The sequence below is a fragment of the Castor canadensis genome, chromosome 10 (genome assembly GCF_047511655.1).
Source record: "Castor canadensis chromosome 10, mCasCan1.hap1v2, whole genome shotgun sequence".
NCBI lineage: Eukaryota > Metazoa > Chordata > Mammalia > Rodentia > Castoridae > Castor > Castor canadensis.
This window is the reverse complement of record NC_133395.1, coordinates 72,715,056-72,737,421: the sequence shown is the minus strand read 5'-3', so window position 1 is coordinate 72,737,421 and position 22,366 is coordinate 72,715,056. Positions and strand designations below refer to the sequence as shown.

At 38.3% G+C, this 22,366-nt stretch overlaps 1 protein-coding gene across 1 annotated transcript in view; it reads left to right on the top strand.

Moving 5' to 3' along the window:
* Kl (klotho) overlaps positions 1-20,909 on the top strand; it is a 41,658-nt gene extending 20,749 nt beyond the window's left edge. The window contains exons 2-5 of the mRNA XM_020156791.2: positions 11,023-11,533; positions 12,262-12,530; positions 16,905-18,006; positions 18,559-20,909. Of these exons, the coding sequence (XP_020012380.1) occupies positions 11,023-11,533; positions 12,262-12,530; positions 16,905-18,006; positions 18,559-18,896 (2,220 nt within the window). The 3' untranslated portion in view covers positions 18,897-20,909. The remainder of the gene's footprint in view (positions 1-11,022; positions 11,534-12,261; positions 12,531-16,904; positions 18,007-18,558) is intronic.
* The last annotated feature ends 1,457 nt before the right edge of the window (positions 20,910-22,366 follow it).

Here is a 22,366-nt window from a genome sequence, read left to right as displayed (position 1 = left end):
ATCCTTTGCCTGCCACTGTCATCATTGCGATAGCGACCTGACTGACCTCCAGCCTGCTCTTGTCCTCCTGGCTGCAATTCACCACATAGCATCCAGTGATCTTTTAAAAATCATAAATCAAATTCCATTACTGCTGCAGTTGAATAGTAAACATTTATATGGCACTTACTATGTGCCAGTCACAATTCCAAGGGCTTAGCATATACAGGTTGTGTGCCTTGTCCAAAATATTTGGGACCAGAATGTTTCAGATTTCAGGTTTGGGAATATTTGCATATTCATAGTTCTTTGGTGGTGGTGTCCAAGTCAACATGAAATTCTTTTATGTTTTAGTTACACCATATGCACAAGACTGAAGAGAATTTTATGCAGTATTTTTAGTGTATCTGTGTTTTGACTGCAGACCATTACATGAGGTCAGTGGTTTTCTACTTGTGGTGTTGTATTGGCTCTGAACAGTTTAGAATTTTGGAGCATTTCAGATTCTGGAGTTTTGAATTAGGGATGTTCAGGCTGTATTGACTTGTTCAATACTCAGAAGGGTGTAAGCATTAGGTGCTATTGCTATCCTTACTTTACAGAAGGAAACAGAGGTGATGAGAAGGCAGACACATTTGTCCATAGTCACAAAGCTCCTTTTCTCTTAGAAAAGTGCCTAGTGCCATATTTGTTGAATGAATGAGTGAATGAACAAATTAATGTTGATCCTTATAATTGAAAACAAAATAACTGAATTTTTAAAAATATCAGATTACTATTGTAGCTTCAGAGATGAATTTGTTTCAGAGGAACTCAGTGTTTTTGTCACATAAACCCTAAGAAATTACATTTCTGGTCCTGACTACCTTTGCCTATGACTAAGATATTCACTTGTTATTTATTTGTCTATAGATCTTCAAAACTGATGCACATATTTTAATGTACAATCTGACCAGCTTTGATGACTGCACACATCTATGTAGCAAATCACCTAGTAAAGATGCAGACCTTATGTATCTGTGGGGCATCCCTATAATCCCTGTACTTGGGAGGTGGAAGCAGAAGGAGTGTGAGTTCCAGGCATGCTTGGGCTACATAGTGAAACACTCTCTCAAAAGACATATATATATATTTAAGATATATGTACATGTATTTAATATACATGCATGTATATATCTTATGTAAGTATGTATATTTATTACATATTTGTTATATATGTTATATACATAGATGAGCATACCCATCATCCCAGAAAGTCTCTCTGTGACTTCTCACCAGTCATCCCCTTCCATAGGTAAGCACTATTCCAATTCTTGTCAGCATGGACTAATGTGGAGACAGACAAACAGGGTAGTTACACAATCACATGAATGTACTTTGAGCCCTGGTTCTTTCGCTCCACATAACATCTTTTAGATTAGTCCCTATTATTTCATAAAGCAATACGAACATTCTTTATATTTCTGAGTAGAATTGCATTCTATAAACACACCACACTTGGTTCTGTTATGGACCTTTGTGTGTGTGTGTGTGTGTGTGTGTGTGTGTGTGTGTATGCTACTGTGAATAAAGCTATATGGACAAATAGTCTTTGTAAGTTTTTATCTTGATGTTTACCGATGTTTCATAGGCTTATTTGCCATTTCTCTTGAGTAGGTATGGAACTGCTGGATCATAGACAACACATATGTTTAACTTTAAAAGAAAGTGCCAGGTCATTTTCCAAAGTGTGGTACAATTTATACTCCCACAGCAGTGAGTGAGGGTCCACTGCTTTATGTCCTTGCCAGGGTTGTCAGTCTTTCTTATCATAGGTGTGTCTTAGTAGATATGATTGCTGGCTGTGTTTTTAATTTGCATTTCCCTGGTGGCACTGAGCGCCTTTCCATATGGTGTTTATTGGCCGTGAGGAAGAGTCTTTTGTGAAATCGTTTGTTCATGGTGAGGAATGGGTTATTTATTTTTTTCTATTGAAAAAATATTGTATTTGTTTTGGATATAATTCTTTTGTCATATATATGATACAACATATAAAATATAATATAAATAATCTATCACAGTTCTACTCATTATATGATTTACCTTTTCATCTTGAAAACCTTTGAGCAGGTTTTAATTTTGATGAAGTTCAATTTGTCAGGATTTTTTTTTCTTTTACGATTAGTTCATTCTGTATTCTAAGAATTTTTTTCCTCCCCAAGGTGAAGAGGCTATTATCTTACATTTTGTTTTACAAGCGTTTTAACTTTCATCTTTGTATCTATGACCTGTCTCAAATAAATGTTTATGACAAATGTAAGGTTGAGGTCTGTTTTTTAATGCATGTTTCCAATTGTCATTCAACTATTTGTTGACAAGGCTTTCCTTTTGTGCCTTTTGCCTTGGTGCCTTATGTGGTAATCAGTTGGCCATGGGTTTAATTTTGAATTCTCTGTTCTGCTCTTTTCATCTATTTCTCTACCTTGTTGCCAACATCACACTGTATTGAATATTATATCTTTTAGTAAGTCTTGAAATCAGGCAATATGAATTCCTCACCGTTGTTCGTTTTTTTTTGTCGGAGGCACTGGTGATTGAACTCCGGGTGTTATGCATGGTAGGCAGACACTCTACCACTTGAAACATGCTCCAGGTCTTTTTGTTTTAGTTATTTTTCTGATAAGGTCTCACTTTGTTTATTTTGCTTGGACAACTATCCTCCTACTTATACATCCCCATAGTTAGAATCACGGGTTGGTGCCCCCAAGCCCAGCCCCTTTTTTTTTCTTTTAATTGAGATGGACTCTCACTAACATTTTACCTGTGCTGGCTTGAACTGCAGTTCTCCTGATCTTTGCTTCCCTGGTAGCGCCATTATTCTTTTTCTAGTTATTTTAGCTGTCCCATGTCCCTTGACTTATCCCATATATTTTATAATCAATCAGTCAGTTTCTACAAAAAATTTGTTGGGATTTTGGATGGGATGGTGTTGACTCAAAACAGAAGAACTTGGGAAAGAATTATTAACAATATTGAGTGTTCCAATTCTAGAAAATCTCCTGATTTATTTAGTTCTTTAATTTCTATTGGCAATGTTATATAGATACCATAGTAGTCTTTACATCTTTCATTAAATTATTCCCAATTATTTTATGGTTTTGGTGCCATTGAAAGTGGTATTATGTTTATATTTTATTTTCTAATTGCTGCTTATATGGAAATGCACTGATTTTTGTATATTGACATTATATCCTGCCAACTTAGTAACTTATTAGTTATAATAGCTTTCTTTCGTATATCTCCTAGGATTTCTACAATCATGTTTTTTATGAACAACATAGATTTTTTTTTCCTTTCTCCTTTCCAATCAATATGTCTTTTTTTTTATTTGACTTACTACACTGGTTAAAACCTCCAGTACAGTGTAAATATGAGTTATGACAGTGGTTAAATTTATTCCTAAGCATTTAATCCTTCTCAAATTATTATAAATGAAAATGTTTCCTTTGGGCTTTGAACTTGGAGCCTCATGCTTGCTAGCAGGCACTCTACTGCTTGAGCCATGCCTCTAGCCTACTGCAATTGTCTTTCTTTTTTTAAAAATTTATTATCATATTATTGTTGTACTGGGGGTACACTGTGACATTTACAAAAGTTCTTACAATGTATTATAGTTGACTTCACTCCTCCATCATTCTTCTTTATCTCTTCCTTCCCCCAGAATTGTTTCCTTATTTTCTTTTTACCATTGAAGCCACTGGTCCTGGGTTTTCCTTAGTTGAGACATTTTTTTATTACTGACTCAACATGTTGCTATACATCTGCTCAGATGTTCTATTTTATCTTGAGCCATGCTTGGTAATTTGTGTGCTTCTAAGAATTTGTCCATTTCATCTGTGTTATCTGATTTGATCCTATCCCATTGCTCATTGTGTTTCTTTATAATCATTTTTATTACAGAAATAGATACAGAAAACATTAGGAGTAAAAACTCTACCCTCATTTTGATTTTATTTGAGTTTTATCTATTTTTTCTTAGTCTAGCTAAAGGTTTGTCAATTTTGTTGATCTTTTCAAAGAACCAATTTTTTATTTTGTTGGTTTTATATTTTGTTTATATCTACCTAATCCTTACTAGTTGCTTTATTCTGCTAACTGCGGGTTTAGCTTGTTCTTTTTATATTCTCTTTAAGGGTCATGCTAAACTACTGATTTGAGGCATTTCCTTTTTGTAAAAAAAAAAATGTAGGCATTTACAGCCATAGAATTTCCTTTCCTCTAAGCCCTGTTTTTACTGCATCCTGTAAGTTTTGGTATGCTGTGCATTTCACTCATTTGATTTTGTTTTGTTTTCATGTATTTCTAAGTATTTTCTTAGATATCCCTTGTATTTTTTTCCTTTGGCCCATTGGTTGTTTAAGAGTATATTGCTTAATTTCCACATACGTTTTAATTTTCCAGCTTTCCTGTTGCTATTGCTTTCTAATTTCTCTTCATTATGGTCAGAGGAAATACTTTGATATTAGTCTTTAAGAATTCCTTAACACTTGGTTGGTGGCTTAAAATATGACTTTGACTTGGGCAATATCTCATGTGTTCTTTAGAAAAGTATATATACTTTTACTAGATGGAGAGTCCTATATGTGTCTATTAGCTCTAATTGGTTTATTGTTATTTATTCTTTGACTTATAGATTACTTAGAAATGTGTGATAATTTCTAGGTATCAGGTAAATTTTCTAGATATGTTACTGATTTCTAATTTAATCCCATTCTGGTCACAGTACATTCTCAGTAAGATTTTATTGGATTGACATTTCTTAAAATTTATTTTATGATTTAGTATATGATTCATATTCATGAACATTTCATGTACACTTGAAAACAGTGTTTAATGTAGTGTTGATCTAATATTGTCAAAATGATTGGTAGTACTGCTTAAACAATCTCTATGCTATGTATATTTTTGGTAATTTTTAAAATAAATTACTGAGAGGGGAACTAAAACCTGTATAAGAATTGCCAAGTTGTTTATTTTTTTTAATTCTGTGAGATTTCACTTTATGTATTTTAAAGTTCAGTAGCATTACATTTTGAATTTTGTCTTCTTGATGAATCAACCCTTACATCATTATGAAATTCCTATCTTTATCTTTGATATCAGTTCTCGTCTTGAAGTCTGTTTCCTTAATGCTTTGGTCACTCAGTTTTTTGTGCTTACCACTTACTTACATGATCGCTGTCTTTCCTTTGACTTTCTGTCAAAGTATCTGAGCCTTATATTCATCGTACATTTCTTATACACAGATGTAGTCAGAACAGGATTTTCCAAAATGCAGTCCAACCACATCTGTCTTCTACTTGGAGCATTTAGTTCACATTTATTTGAGTGTCTATTGATATAATTTGGTTCATGTTTACAATCTTGTTATTTGTTTTCTACTGGCTCATCTGTTTTTGTATCTTTCTACATCATTTTAGAGGAATCGGATTTTTTTTTTAACTAACATTAGTTTTCTTATTCTATGGACATTTTAGATATATCTATTAGTTTACTTTGGCGGGGTTTTGGGTATTACATTATTTATCTGTTCAACATAGTCTAATCTTATTTCATTTTTATTTGTTTTACTTTTCAGGTCTAGAGTTTTAGTTTGTTTCTCTGTTGCTATTTCCCATTTGTTCATGGTATCGCTCTTTTTCTTGAAATTCTTGAATGTATTTGTAATAGCTATTTTAAAGCTCTCTGTTAATTCCAGTATTAGAGATATAATGACATCTGTTTATTTTGAATCTTTTTCATAATTAGTGTTTTCATTTTTCTGTCTTTCTATATAAAATTTTTAGCAATTTTTAAAATTACACTCTGCACACTATGAATGACACATTATAGGAAGTGTAGCTAATGTTGTCTTTCTTTAAAAAGTACATTTTTTTTTCTGCCAAGGTCAAATTACCAGGGGATTTGCTTGATCCTGCCTGGCTTGGGTTTAACCTTTGTGAGAGCTAGTCTATTTCTGCTCTGTCCCTGCCCCTCTGAGTTTCAGCTGAGTGCCTGAGGTGATCAGCCAGTCTTCTCTTCTCTGTCTACTCTGAATTGCAGTGCTTTGCAGCCTTGGGTAACCTTTGGTTTTCAGCTCTGGGTCGTGTGGTAGCTTCATAGAATCTTCTTCTGTGAGTGCACAGGACCCTTGGGAAATCCTCAGGCAGACTCTGGGCCTGCCTTTTGCAGCTTTCTTCTCTCCAAGACCTCAACGAGCAGCCTTTACCTCTGATCTCTGCCCTCCCGGCTCCAGGATACTGTGTGATACTTCTGGGACTTCATTTTCCTCACCCATTTCTGGACCCAAGGCAAAAAGCTAGAGTAGACATGGTCTCACCACCTACTTTTTGGGGGAAGATGGTACTGGGGTTTTGAACTCAAGGCCTTGTGCTTGCCAGGCAAGTGCTCTACCACTTGAGTCATGCCTTCAGCCCTTTTTGCTTTAGTTATTTTTTAGATAGGGACTCACACTTTTGTCTGGGCTACCTTGAACCACAGTGCTCCTACCTCCACCTCCCAAGTAGCTGCAATTACAGGCATGAACCATTCACCTAGCTCTTCACTATTTTTTTTTTTCTTTTTGTGTTACTGGGGCTTGAACTCAAAGCTTCATGCTTTTTAGACAGGCGCTTTACTGCTTGAGCCATGCCTCCAACCCTTCAATCGCTATTTTTAAATACCTTATTTGTCTAAAACTTTGTGTTGGAACAAATAAGTAAGTGACAAGGAGATTACAATTTAGCCTGAGAGGAAATGTCTGTGCTATAAAATTCAGAGTATTTTCCTTGACTTCCAAAATTTGCAAATATTTGCTAACTGGCAGGAAGAAATACTAGATCTTTTTTCCTCTCTCCATTTTTAGACCCAATATTTCAAAATCTAAATTGAGTCTAGGAAGACAGTGAGGTGGATATTGTGTTCTCTGCAGAGTGACTTATGTTCCAAACTGAATCACTAGCATACTGAGAGACAATACAGTATTAGTCTCGGAGGCTACTGTGTTGACTTCTTCCTAATTTTTAAATCATTTTACTTATTATTATTATTATATTAGGTTTTTTGAAACAGAGTTTTGCTATATAGCACAGACTGGCCTCAAACTTATGATCCTTCTGCCTTAGCCTCCTGAGTGCTGGAATTACAGGTGTGTGCCACCATGCCTGGTTGATTAATTTTTTTAATTGTGTATCATTAATTTTTAATGGTATATGTGCATGAAATTTCTCTGCCTCCCAAGGTTCAGTAATAAAATAGAACCAGAGTATCTTGTGAGTTTTCCTGCTTTGGCCTGGAAAAATGTTTGCATCTGTGTCAGATCCTTTCACCTGGTTCTTCCTGTCAGCCTCTGCCCCTCCTTATCTGTACTGGCTCTGTCCCAGACATTTTGCTAGAACTGGATGACAGAGAGATAAAAGTCCTAGTCAATGGCTTTGAAATACCTATAATCTAGAAACTCAAGTAAATGCAATAAAATATGGTTAAAGTTGTTGAAAGGTCAGCTGTGAAAACACATAGAATGTACACTAAACTAATACTAAGGAGAAGGAAACGGTCAGGGAAGCTTCCTGGAGACAGAGATACCTGAGCTGAGTTTTGAAGTAGAGGTGGCTGGAAGGAGTCATATCAGGTAAAATACACTTTAGAGAGCCTCAGTTACACAAATGTGGAAGTCTAGAGAAACTCAAAACTTTAAGTAGGGTTCATGGTCTCTGGGACTTGGGATTTGAGGCATAGACCATGGGGCACTTCAGACAGCAGCAGATAAGGGTTGGTTAGGTCAGGAGTTTGAGCAACCAGCCAGCAGAGCTTGCATTCCAATTGCTAGGAACCATTTTCTCTTTTAGAATTTTAATTTTTTTAAATCTTTAAAGACCATATTTATGGCAGGAAATGAAAAAAATGAAGAGAATTATACCACCCACAATCCTGCCACAAAATTTCTTTTAACAAGTTATACATCTTTCAAGATCTTTTTGTTCCTATTTTTCCTTTCATAAAAAAGCTGTTTATGCTCCACTTAGTGTTTTTTAAATTGTTTTTATTTGTTTAGTTAGTATTTTAGAAACTTACTTCACATGTTAATATTCTTTTGAATTATTTATAATGTCTGAATCAGAGTATTTCTTTGCTTTATACCATAATATTATTAAAATGATTCCATATGTTTATGTATTTGAATATTGGGCATTTCAATTATTTTTAGTGTTTTGCCATTAGAAATAGTATTTGGACGAACATTTTTGTCCACACAGTTAATTGATTCTTTGTACTTGTCCATGGCTTTATTAAGTCGTACTCTTAAAACAATAAATTTATAAGATTAACATATCTGGAATAATTAAAAAGGGACACAAGACCACACATCACATCTTCCTATGAATCGTCCATGTTGTTGCAACATCCTAAAGTGATATAATACTGTATTTGATTTCTCAAATCTACCATCTGCAAATAGAATGAATCACCTCATTGTGTGTGTGTGCGTGTGTGTGTGTGAGTGATGGAGCAGAGTTCAACTCCATTAAGTAGATGATGGGGGCTTCCTAGTGCCAGGGAGGGGATGAGGGGACTCCTTGGTGAGCCCAGACTGAGGAATGGTGTGCCATTATTTACAGTAAATGATGGGAGAGCAGCATGTCTGAGACTTGGACATGCAGCTCAGTATGGTGGGTCCAGTGGGGTTGGGAGGTTTCCTGGAGAAGATGCCATGCATGGGAGCTGGGTTGCCATAGACAGCAGTCAAATGCCAGATGCAGCAGGGCTTTGGAGTGGGGTGAGTAGTTAAGTCAAGAATATTGAAGATGCTTCCCCATGCTGCAAATGTATCCTCTACAATAATCAACTACTTAATAGACACTTTCACTTGCATTATATCTTTTAATTCTCACAGTGTCCTTATAGGAGAAGAGACGTATTTGCATGTTAAGAAGAAGTAACTGAGACTTACCTCGGTAATAGGAAGAAGGGTTGCCATCCAAACCCCAGGCTTCGGCATTGCTTTACATCATTGCTGTGGGCAATTAAATGCTTTGCCTTTAATGTTCTTCCTTTTTGGTTTGCTCTCCTTTAGGGAGAGAAAGGATAAGCATTTGTGGAGACTACCATGGCAAAGTCTGTGTTAGGAGTTTTACACAAATTATCTAATTTAATCCTTACAACAGCCCTATGAGAGGTACAGAAAAATTGGACTTACCTTCTCAGATTAAATAATGTGGCCAAAAGCACAAAAAGTAACAGAACAGGAACTTCATCTGACATCAACAACTACATGTGCCCTTCCTCAGGTCACTTCTCATTTCCTCGCCAAATCTTCTCTAAGTCACATCAAAGTCCTCAGGTTAGAAAACAACCATTTTAGGAATAATTCCATTACGTGACTTCAGTTACCTGCAAAACTGACCCAGACTGAGATATTCTGGGGTTACGTGACCCCTCGTTCTTCTTAGTTAGCACCTGTTCCAGTGGATGGATGCCTGTCAAAATTGGGCAAAATTAACAATGTCTCTTGGAAGCATTCCACCTTCTTGTTCCCAAGGGTGGATTCCTAACACTTAGCCTGGACCGCTCCCTGGCTTTTCTATTTACATGTTAAATGACATCACGAGGCTTCCTGTCAACAGGGAAAGGAGGGAGAGTGTGGTGGTCGTGAGGAAGATGGAGAAGGATGGAATACATCACAGAGCTAGCAGCAACATGACATAATTAAGTCCTCATGTTCTTGGGCTGCACAGGCAAATCCGCTGTTATTTCCATCCATATTTTAGTTTCTATTTCTTTCTTAGCTTATGGATTGCTGCTTCAGGTCATGAAAAAAATTCAGTGAAATGAAATATAGAAGATGTTGCTGAGAAACTAAAAATAAAAGTTAGATACAAACAACCTGATTTCCTTGACATGTTTAGATGAACTCAGTAGAATGGTGATGAGGCCATTCTTGGACGGCTGCACTGAAATGAAGCAGGAGAAGAAATTTTGGTAAAAATGAAAACGATATTTGGCACACTGAGTCAAAGAGCTTCTTTAGGCTCAGGGAGTGGGGAGTGGAATGAAAATTGGCATGATCATTTTAGAGAACATACAGAATCAAACAGAGAATTAGAGTTTAAAAGAGTATATGTTAGGAGAATATAAGACTGGTAAAAGGCACTTAGTTTGTAGGAAAATAGGGAGAATAAATCAAGGAATTCAAAGACAAGAGGTTCATTCAAGTAGGAGGGAACAAAATCCTATAAGCTTATTTGAAAATGAAAAGGAAACAAAAGAAAAGATATCAGAGGTCAGTAAGATTTTATGGGAGTAGCTATAGTTGATTGCATTGCCTAGCTCCTCACAGCTGTATTTAGTTGTATTTTTTTTTTTTTTTTATTTTTGCTCTTGGCTTTTCCCTTGCATCCTGGGTCTGCAGAGAGCCAGCCAGCACTGCCCTAGAGTTCTGAAGGGTTGGGCCAAGCTTAGATATGAGAGTTCATCCTTCAGTTTATTGTATCAATTTTTAGGGAAGATAAGATTATGAGGACATGTGTTAGAATTTTGGCTATGAAAGATGAATAAGAAATATTAAGTTGACTCCAACAACTTGAATCAATTTGGAAACTCCTAGTCTCTTAGGATAAAACATATAATCCTATTTAGAAATTCCTGATGTGATCACAGATGGGAGATTGGTTCTTTTCATGAAACCCGTTAATTAAAAAATACATAATCCAAAGTCAATGAAGTAGTAAAATACAGCAAATTCTTATTTCATTAACTTTTCAAAATATGAATAACTATCCACTCAACACAACAAATTCCCATTTTTTTCCATTGGCTGCAGGAAAATAATGGAAATAACTCTAATTGTGGTAGCAACTCGCTATGGGGTGACCTCCTTCTGAAATAATTTATTGGTTCCAGCTGATTTTTATAAGTCATTAGGTTAGGCTAGATGAGAAACAGATACAAATAGAGTTGGGGAATCCAGTATGTATTGCATCTCTCCTCACAACTAGAGAGAATTCACTATGGTTTTTCTCTTCATAGGCTCATGCAAAAATCTGGCATCTCTACAATACTTCCTTCCGTCCCACTCAGGGAGGCCAGGTATCTATCGCCCTGAGTTCCCACTGGATCAGTCCTCGAAGAATGACCGAATATAACATCAAAGAATGCCAAAAATCTCTTGACTTTGTACTAGGTTGGTTTGCCAAACCCATATTTATTGATGGTGACTATCCTGAGAGCATGAAGAATAACCTTTCATCTCTTCTGCCTGATTTTACTGAGTCTGAGAAAAAGTTCGTTAAGGGGACAGCTGACTTTTTTGCTCTTTCCTTCGGACCAACATTGAGCTTTCAACTACTGGACCCTCACATGAAATTCCGCCAATTAGAATCTCCCAGTCTGAGGCAACTCCTGACCTGGATAGACCTTGAATATGACCACCCTTCAATATTTATCGTGGAAAATGGCTGGTTTGTCTCAGGGACCACCAAAAGAGATGATGCCAAATACATGTACTACCTCAAAAAGTTCATAATGGAAACCTTAAAAGGTAAAATTCTCATTCCCTGTCAAATCCCCAGGAAAAACAATCATTAAGATTCTATAATACACTGTGAATTTATAGTTTAATAATAATGTAGAGATTCATTTTGGCAATAGTAAGAATACATTTATTCAAAACACCTTTCTCGTTTGGAGCCTCAAGGGACTTAAGTTAATTTTTAAAGCTCATTTTATAAATGAGAAACTAAGTTAATGTTTGAAATCACTTGCAGAGTTACTAATGTAGAATTTTAGATTATGTTAAGTGTAATGTAAATCTCAAGATATCTAACCCTCTATATCTGTTTTTGAGTTCTTATTGCTTCAGCTGAATAAAACAGGTTTTTTTTTTAAAGAAGTGCTTATATTATCTGGAGAAAATATTAGCTTATACTTTTAAAGACTTTATTCTAGGTACAATGCTAGTTACCTAGAATAGGAAGGAGAACAAGACATCTTCCTGGCACTGAAGAGTACCATTGGGAATAAGAAACCATCCCATCTTGGAAACCCAAATAAAATCATACTGGAGATAAGCCCATTTTTGAAGACATTTATTTGTAGTTATCTAGATTTAGTGAGAACCTTTTGCCAACAAGAAAATTATTAGTTTGCCAGACAGGAAGCATTACACTTGACCCGTTTCTTTAAGAGGTGAATTCTCAGATGCTCTTGAATCCTGAGGTGAGTGCCTACAGAAAGGTCACTCTGCTCTGTCCTCTCTTCCCTCTGCAGCCATCAGGCTGGATGGGGTCAATGTCATCGGGTATACAGCATGGTCCCTCATGGATGGTTTCGAATGGCACAGGGGCTACAGCGTCCGACGTGGACTCTTCTATGTTGACTTCCTGAGCCAGGATAAGAAGTTGTTGCCGAAGTCTTCAGCCTTGTTCTACCAAAAGCTGATAGAGAACAATGGCTTCCCTCCTTTACCTGAAAATCAACCCCTAGAAGGGACATTTCCCTGTGACTTTGCTTGGGGAGTTGTTGACAACTACATTCAAGTAAGTCAGCTGACAAAACCAATCAGCAGTCTCACCAAGCCCTATCACTAGTAAGTAGTGCTTCCTTATTAGGCTCTTGTCATGGCACAGTGTCCTGTCTTTGAGCCAAACATGGTTCCCTAAAGAGCACACAAAACACAAGAGTTTGAAATGCTGCACCCATCTCTGTGGACCCCTCCCCCTCAGACTTGCAGAAATATGTCAAGAAAGCAAACCCTTGCCGTAATGATTCACTGATAGGCATGTCCTTTTTTAGCTATAGTTATTGAAATGGATGGAAGTGCTTCAAAATGATTAATATTTGTTGAACATCTACTATGTTGTTAGCCCTCAATATTCTTTTTAATTTACCTAATTTTAAAAGGACTTGTTTTCTAGGGTTTGACTGAATACTTCAGTTACCACTAGTGTGTACAAAGCCCTGGGTGAGTTACTGGGGTCACTTGGTTGAGGGCATTGTAGCTAGGGAACACACTGAGATGAGTAAGGTAACCCCTGCTTTCAAAGGAGCCAAGAAGGCTATTGAGAGTAAACAATGACTGCACAAATAATGTCAGGGAGAGAAGGCAACATGGGGGTAAGTGAGCAGGGTAGGGGAGGTAGGCACTGCTGAATAAGGTCCCAGTGCAAAAATAATGATCAAGACAGAGACAAAGTTCAATTTCCACATTTAAGCAGTAAGATTTAGCATATTGGATTCTTCTAGCCAATTCTTTGGTCCTATGAATCACAACTTCATATTTGGAGGAATGCTTAGACCTGACAAAAGGCATTCTTATTGAAATGGATTGTTGTTTTCTTGTAAATATCAAGTTGAAATAATTTATTTATAAAGAAATAAATCAACACTATGCTTAATACTTTTTAATCTTAGATTATTTTTATGTCTCTTTGGGACAATATAGTTCATTTACAGGTGGTCTCAGACTTAAATTCCTTCCTTACATTTAAAAGGCAACAGAGGAATATAGGAATATTGTGTTAGTGCTGTAGTTTGGATCTCCTAAAGTCTAGCTGCTGAAGTCCAGGGGACTTGGTCCTCTATTTGGCACTATTGGGAGATGGTGAACTGTCAAAAGGTAAGGCCTAGTGAGTTGTCCTCATGTCACTGGGGATGTGTCCTTGAAGGGACGAGGGGAACCTTCCTTTTGCTCTTTTTTGCATCCTGATCACAAGGTGAGCCATTTGCCCCACCGTGATGTACTGTCTCATAACAGGCCCAAAAGCAATGCAGGCAATGCATCATGGGCTGGAATCTCCAAAACTGTGAACCAAAACAAACCTTTGCTCTGAATAGGCTGATTCTCTCAGGTTTGTTACAGTGATGGGAAAGTGACTAACAGAGTGAGGCTATGGGAGTGCAACAGAAAGACTTCTCAGCTTCGTCTTGCAGTGCAGGATTTTCCTCCCTGCGTCTTCTTTCTTCCCCGTTCAGTCCAAATTTCTCTCCTGAATGTGCGATCCACAGTGGGGCTCTGGGGTGGCAGAAATGGGTCCAGTTAAGAAGGAGGAGAGGAGAAAGGAAGGCAGGGAAGAAGATGCCTCCCACAGCCCCTTTCTTCCTCCGCTTTGTTGGGTCTGGGCATGGATTAGATGGATGGTACCTGGTCCTCCTTCTATCTCTTGACCTCTGCCCACTCCCTGCAGACATAGTGCCTTGTCGCTGAAGGACTCATGCTTTCCCTGATCTCTGATAGCAGCCAGTCAGGCAGGTAGCTTCAGTTCAGTCCTTTGGTGTGGAGAAGACTCCAGGCAGCATCTCTGTGCAGACCATGAGGACAGAGGGAGGCAAGGCTGTCAGGTAGAGCCATTGTACACGTTTCTCCATTGTACACGTGGAAGGGCTATGCCTTTGCTTTGGGACCAAAATAGAGAGAAGGTACTAAGGATGCATCCTATGTGAAAGAACAGCAGCTTTGCTCTGGCAGTGAGTAGGCAGGGAGATGGCAGAAAATCCCTTTTTCACAGGCTAAAAGCAATTATTTCAGAATCTGATCTCAGGGCAGCCCTCAGCAGCCCTCTCTCAGGTTTCCTGTCCTTTTAGCTCAGCAGGTCAGAGGACATACCCCTCCACCTGTTTGATCCCCCTATGCAGAATCCCAACAAACACAAAATTAAGTCACTCTCAAAGTCATGGTGGGCAGGAAGCTCTCCATTTTCTTCTTTCTGGCTTGCACCTGGGCCCTTGCATTGTTGGCCAAGTGCTTCCCAAGCAAACTCCCCAGGTGACATCATTCTTTGTTCTCTGAGTTCTGAGGTGAGTATGTGTTTTCATTGACAAGCTGGGGAGGGGGCGCTACACTTGTACAGTGTTACATTAAAGTCCTGAGAAGTGATTTTTAAAACCCCTGATATTCATCTTTTCCCTACTGGCTAGTGTTCCAAATTCTTAATGGTTGAGGCATTTGTTTTTACCTGAGTAACTTTAAAAATAATATTCCAGTAACCACACGACCTGTCAGGAGTCTGACATTGGGATTGATGTCACTTTACTTGGTCCCATTTTTCTCACCTAGCAGGCTTGTTTTTCCACAACCACTAAAGCGTGTGGTTGAAAGAGGTACAGAGTGTGCTACATATCGAGGACACAGAGATTCTTTGACATTGGTCCCCATGACGAGGGCGTTTCTTCCATAACATACTAAATAAACGCTTTCTACCCAGTCCTTCCCAAAGGCCCAATTTTATTATTTCACTTTTTAGTAAAAACTAAGTCAACAAATTAATGGAAGGTAGATGGAATTTTGTCTATTCATTTCTAAATGTCCTCTCCTTTTAAGAAATTGATCCCCCCCATAAAAAAATTATACTGTGATCTCTCATATTTGTTTTCAGATGGATTGAATAAAAGGTATTGTTTTGGGATGATTCTGGTAGAACAGTTACAAATTTAGTCAATTCAGAGCTTTATAAAAAAATCCAAAAAATTTCTCCGAACTCTGAACACTTTTACTTCAAAAGAGCATGCAAATATTTTCTCCTGGGAAATAGAGCATGATTTGTGGGTGTAAGGCAGTGGAAAGAGACGGCATTCCCATAGCATTAGGGGGAGCTACACTTTCCCTCTGACATGCTGTTTTTTTAAAATTACTTTCCTTTACAAACACAGCTCTTACCCATCAGAGAATGGGCAGTGAGTTTAGGACAGGCCTATAAAACTAAAGCTTCAAACCTGGGGTTGGCCTGACCCCTGCTTTTATAGGGGGGGGATCACATCAAGACACCTGTTCTACCAGGACTGCCTCAGAGAACGTTTCATTCTGTGTGTAAGCTGTGGACAGAGGATATTGTGATTTTGCTTTTACAATTTGTCACCTTTCCTAAAGACCTATTTTCATTTTAGAGGCTTATATATTGTATGATTGAGAACGATGATTTTCAATATTATTAAGGAAAGTCATTTAGAGTACTAAAGAACTAAAACTGCATATTAAAAAATCCCTCTATGGGTGATGACAAATTTGTTCCTTATTTCCACATTTTCTCTTGAACTTTCTACCATAGGGCTGCATTAGCTAAATTCTATCACTGACCCTGAAGCCAAGGAAAGACAACAGCTTTGCTTTTTAGCACTTACAGAAACCTCAATACGGAAGCACAATTTAATAATATCATGGCATTTTCTGACTTTGATTCAGCTTTTTCTTTTTCTTTACTTTTTTTCTATTTTTTAAACTTTTTTTTTTTTCTACACTGGGGACTGAGCTCAGGACATCACACTCAAGTGCTTTACCACTTGAGCCACGCTCCCCCATCCTTTTGGGTCTTTTGATAACTTTGGCTGGGTTGGCCTCAAACTTTGATCCTCCTTCCTGTACCTCCCCACAAATTTGTTTTTGTTTGCTAAAAAACAAGCAGCCTTGAGCCTTTAGTGATTTCTTACATGAAAGAAAAAAACATCCAAACTGGGTGTGGTAACATGTGCCTGTAATCCCATCCCTGGGGAGGATGAGACAGGAGGATCTTGATTTTCAGGCCAGCCTGGGCTACACAGTAAAACCCTAATTCAAAAAAACAAAACAGAACAAAACAAACAAACAAACAAAAAAAGAAACAAAAGCATCCCAACGTTCTCTGCTTGTATCCAAACTGCCTGTGTGCAAAAATCCTTAGTGGTTTTGATCTGAAACAATTCAGATTTTTAAAAGCATGATGTAACAGTTTATGAGTCAGCAAGAACCATGGGCGTTAAAAAAACGTGGAATATTTTCTTCCTGAGGAAGTTACAATTGATGAAAAACGATTTTGATTCTCGGCTCTAAAGGAGCCTGATTTTGCTCCTCTGGCTTGCTAGCTTTGTTGACATGATTGCACCCAGTGACTGCCTCAGGGCTGCCCAGGTGAAGCTGACAGCATCCGCTCCGTTTTCTGCAGGTAGACACCACTCTGTCTCAGTTTACCGACCCGAATGTCTACTTATGGGACGTTCATCGCAGCAAGAAGCTCATTAAAGTGGACGGGGCTGTGGCCAAAAAGAGGAAATCCTATTGCGTGGACTTCGCGGCCATCCGGCCCCAGGTGGCCTTACTCCGGGAGATGCACATCACGCATTTTCACTTCTCCTTGGACTGGGCCCTGATCCTGCCCCTGGGCAACCAGTCGCAGGTGAACCGCACGGTCCTGCGCTACTATCGCTGCGTGGTGGGCGAGCTGGTGCGCGCCAACATCACGCCCGTGGTGGCCCTGTGGCAGCCCGCGGCCCCGCACCATGGCCTGCCGCGCGCCCTGGCCAGGCACGGGGCCTGGGAGAACCCGCGCACCGCCCTGGCGTTCGCCGAGTACGCGGGCCTGTGCTTCAAAGAGCTCGGCCACCGCGTCCAGTTCTGGATCACCTTGAACGAGCCGTACACGCGCAACATGACCTACCGCGCCGGCCACCACCTGCTCAAGGCCCACGCCTTGGCATGGCGCCTGTATGATGAGAAGTTCAGGCCGCTTCAGAAGGGCAAAATATCCATCGCCTTGCAGGCCGATTGGATAGAACCGGCCTGCCCTTTCTCCCCAAAGGACAAAGAGGTGGCCGAGAGAGTTTTGGAATTTGACATTGGCTGGCTGGCCGAGCCCATTTTTGGCTCTGGAGATTATCCACGTGTGATGAGGGACTGGCTGAACCAAAGAAATAATTTTCTTCTACCTTATTTCACCGAAGATGAAAAAAAACTAATCCAGGGTACGTTTGACTTTTTGGCTTTAAGCCATTACACCACTATCCTTGTAGACTGGGAAAAGGAAGACCCCATCAAATACAACGATTATCTAGAAGTGCAAGAAATGACCGACATCACATGGCTCAACTCCCCCAGCCAGGTGGCGGTGGTGCCCTGGGGGTTGCGCAAAATGCTCAACTGGCTGAGGTTAAAGTATGGGGACCTCCCCATGTACATCATAGCCAATGGCGTTGATGACGATCCTCGGGAGGAGCAAGACAAGTTGAGGGTGTACTACATACAGAATTATGTAAATGAGGCCCTGAAAGGTAAGGAGCCCCTGAAACCCTCATTTCTTGGAGGTCATGTCACCAGAGGGTGTGGTACCTAATAGAAATGCTCCAACAGAAAAGCACAGTGTCACTCCAATGAAGGACCATCAATTCCTGGTCACACTGAAATAGTCCAAGAGATAGCTAGTATTTTCCCCAGGGATAAAAGGGCTTAGGGAAAAGTGGAAGACCAGAAATATCTAACTCCTTCTCTGGAGCTATCAAAGCATTGACTTTTGTCTTCCATTTCAGATGGCCCCACACCCATTTTCAGCTTGATTTACATAAAGATTTAAACCAAGTGTGTAATAATAAGCTTAATTATGTGCAACCAACTGTAGCTTCAATGTAAACCCATATTTTTCTTGACACTTCATATTTGCCTATTTGTCTTTGCATAAAAGAAGTCTTTTCTGATTAAATCTAATTAGGTCTGAAATTTTATTAAATGATACGGAGATTTTCCCTGGTGCACCAAGGCTATGCAAAAGAAATGTGTTATGTGCAAAATATTTTAATAACTCCTCTCCTGTCCTTTTGTTTTTCTAGCCTACATATTGGATGGTATCAACCTCTGTGGATACTTTGCTTATTCATTTAATGATCGCTCAGCTCCAAAGTTTGGCCTCTATCGTTATGCTGCCAATCAGTTTGAGCCCAAACCATCTATGAAACATTACAGGAAAATTATTGACAGCAATGGTTTCCTGTCCTCTGAAAGTCTGGGAAGGTTTTGTCCGGAAGAATACACCGTGTGCACTGAATGCAGCTTTTTTCACACTCGGAAGTCTTTACTGGTCTTCATTGGGTTTCTATTTTTTGCTTTTGTTATTTTGCTTTCCCTTATTTTTTACTACAATAAGAAAGGCAGGAGAAGTTATAAATAGTAGCCATTTGTTTTGAAATAATTACGTGCAAACATTGACTATGTGCACCTCTCAGTGTTGTGAAATTAAATTTCATGCAGCTGTATTCTGGAAAACCTTTCAGTGGCATATGACAGAGGTTCAAAACAGGTGTAGGTGACTGTAAAATATTGAACACGGTGGGCACTGCCTGAATTTGCTGTCTATTGGAGTGATTAAGAAAGCAACAGGGAGCTGAGGGTATGCCTTGAGTGGTAGAATGCCTGCCTAGCAAGCACAGGGCCCTGAGTTCAAACCTCAGTACCACCAAACAAACAACTCCCTCCCCACCAAAAAATCAACAGGTACCGTAATTTCTACAACACCTTCTATAAGGAAAGCATAAAAATGATAACCATACTAATGCAAACTTTGGATAGAAATTTGATGGACCAGATTGGGAAATTTTATATGTGTGTCCATTTTTAAATTTCATGTTTTTCTTGAATAAGTGTGTTAGAATAAAAAAGTAAGACCCAAGAAACAGTCTTTCAACTGCCATGATAATACCTAATGGTAATGCCTCTACCTAACCAAGTTTCCAATGAATAAGATGGCAGGATATATATAGAAGAGAGGAAAAGAGACCCTAGGCTGAAACATTCATTTAAAAAGCAGTGTTTCTATCAAATGCTGCTGTATTAATTTGTGTATCTGGCTAAAGCTACCTTTAGAGAGTAAATTATGGAAATTTGTATTTTATTTGAGTTTTTTGAGCTGCTGTTTAAACTCCAGATCCTTGTGGGCTTTTTCTTGCTGTTTTCTCATTGAGGGTCTGAGCACAGGAGATTTTTGATAAATGTTTGCAAAAAAAATAAAGATGACTCATGAGGTGTCAGCCTCTTCAGGAAATAATCGTAAAGGCAGAATACTCCAGGACCTCTAGGCAGAGGAAAGGAAGAAAACCTGCTTTTTATGAGAAACACGATTAATCTAGTTATATATCCTTTTATTTTTGAGCAGACCTTGGAATGAAATGACCTTTTCTGAGTGAAAAAAGGATGAAACGATAACTCATTCTATGAAGAGTGACCTGACTTTCTATTCTTCAGAATGTGCTATAAATTCTTTTACTTGATAGTTTTAAAACTTCTTAATAGGTTCAAAAGCAATTAGGTCTGATAACACTGGAAGATTTGTTTTTGTGATCTTCAAGATCCATTTATGTTTCTACATCGGTGGAAGTAGCTTTAAACCAGCTTTGCTTTCAATTTTTACACTGAAGCATGCTACTGATTTCTACAGAAAGGGCTCATTAGGTCTTCTCCTTTAATGCCCTTTAAATAAGTCTTGCTGATTTTCAGTCAAGGAAGTCTCCCTATTACACTGGAGTTATTTTATAGAGTATTCTATATCTTATCATGCAAGATAAACCAGTCACAACAGGTATTTGCTGACACAAGGATGTAGTGTATAATAAAATACTGTACTGTATTATATATCATCTTGAGAGGTGGTATGATTTTTTTCCATGAAAGATAAACTTCTGGTGGTATTCTTTATAAAATTAAACTTATTAAAATATAACACAAGAGAATCAATAGTTTATTTTATGTATATATTTTTCTGATTATAAGAGTAATATATGTGAATTGTAAAAAATTTTAAAAACACAAAACTGTATGAAAAGAAAAATCGCAATAGAGGTAGCCACTGTTAACATTTCCTATGTATTTTGTTTTTCACAGTTAGAGTCAGATCAAATTATCTTTATTTATGTATCTTTATTGATTTTTATCATGTGACTTTCCTTTGTCATTAGTCTTCAAAAGCATGACTTTTAATAGTTGTAGACAATTCTGCTATATGAAAATATCAAACAATTTACTCATTTGTATTCGTTGAACTACTTTCTTACTAATTATTGTTAAATAATGAATATAATTTAAAATAACTTCTTGCTATGATATTTTGTTTCCTTGAATGTGGAGAGAAGTAATTCTGTTCCTTGATGAAGTATAATAAATCTGTCTGCAACTTTACCTTCTTCCATAATCATGTGAGTATGCTATTTTTAAATTAAAAAAACTTTTTGAGTTAGCAAAGCTGCCTTAGATGTAACTGAAGCAATAAAGAAATGGACATGACTGCAAGAGGTGAGACCCACCAGGCTGGATTATCATGGAGGTGGGGAAGGTGTCCTGGGCTGGACCTTGTGGATGAACTGAGACAGAATTTCAGACATCAAGAGAGCAAAAGAGAGGAAGAGCTGACAGGGACAAAATAGAGAAGGCAAAGTACAGAAAAAAATGACATTTCAACACCATCATGTTAACTTTGAGTATGGTCAACCTTCAGGGAAGGTCACTCACTGGCTCACATGAGATGGCAGGCAGGTTGGGGCTCGAAGGGTCCAGTGAGGTTGACTTAGTCTATTTTCTGTTGCTATGATTGCATGCTGCACACATGCAATCTGTTCTTTATAAAGAACAGAAGCTTACCTAGCTCATACTTCTGGAGGCTGGGAAGTGCAATAGCCTGGTGCTGGGGTCTGGTGGGGACATTCTTGCTGCATCGTAACATGGTGGAGCTCATCACATGGCAACACAGAGCAAGCTCAGCATAGGTCTCTCTTCTTATAAAGCTGCTAACCCCATTATGGGAGGCCACCCTCTGACCTCATCTAACTCTAATTACCTTCCAAAGGCCTACCTCCCAGTACCACGAACATTTTGGGGACTAAGTTTACAACACATGAATTCCTAGGGACACAACTGAATCATAGCGGGCTTTCTCTCTCTCTCTCTTTCAATGCAGTGCTATGGATTGAATCTAGGGCCTCTCAAATGCTAGCAAACTCTCTACCACTGATCTAGGTCCTCAGCCCCAAGCTTGCTTTTTAACTGATTTCCCAGTGTGCTACATTCTTTCCACTCCAATCTTCATCATCTTTGACCCTGGATTCTTGGTTTTACGCATGTATATATAACGACCATATGTTTGATATAGGGATCATTCTCCTAAAACCCCTATACCTTTAATTCCATTCTGGGGCCAGCTCTTTAGGGGCAGTAAGTGAAAAATGTGTGATTTTCCACCATTCTTACATTTGCAATTGCTCTGAATTCAAGGCTCATTCACTTGATCCGAGGTTAACCCTTTGCATTTAGCTTCTATTTGCCCTGATTGGGAAGGATGGGTTTCCAGATCCATTAGAGACATTTATCACTTTATTTTCATCTTCCACAGACAATAATTAGAATCTATTAAAGCCTTAGAAGCTTTCCTCTGTATTATTTATAACAGTGCTGCCCAATGGAAGGTACATACTTAATTTTAAATTTTCTTAATAGTCATAGTAAAAATAGAGTTTATTTTATTTTCCCCAACATATCCAAAACTATTAGAATTTTAACATATAATCATTATAAAATTATTGAGATATTTTACAGAGCTTTTGTGTCAACTGTTAGAAATGTGTATATGTGTCACACCCACAGCACATCTGTGAG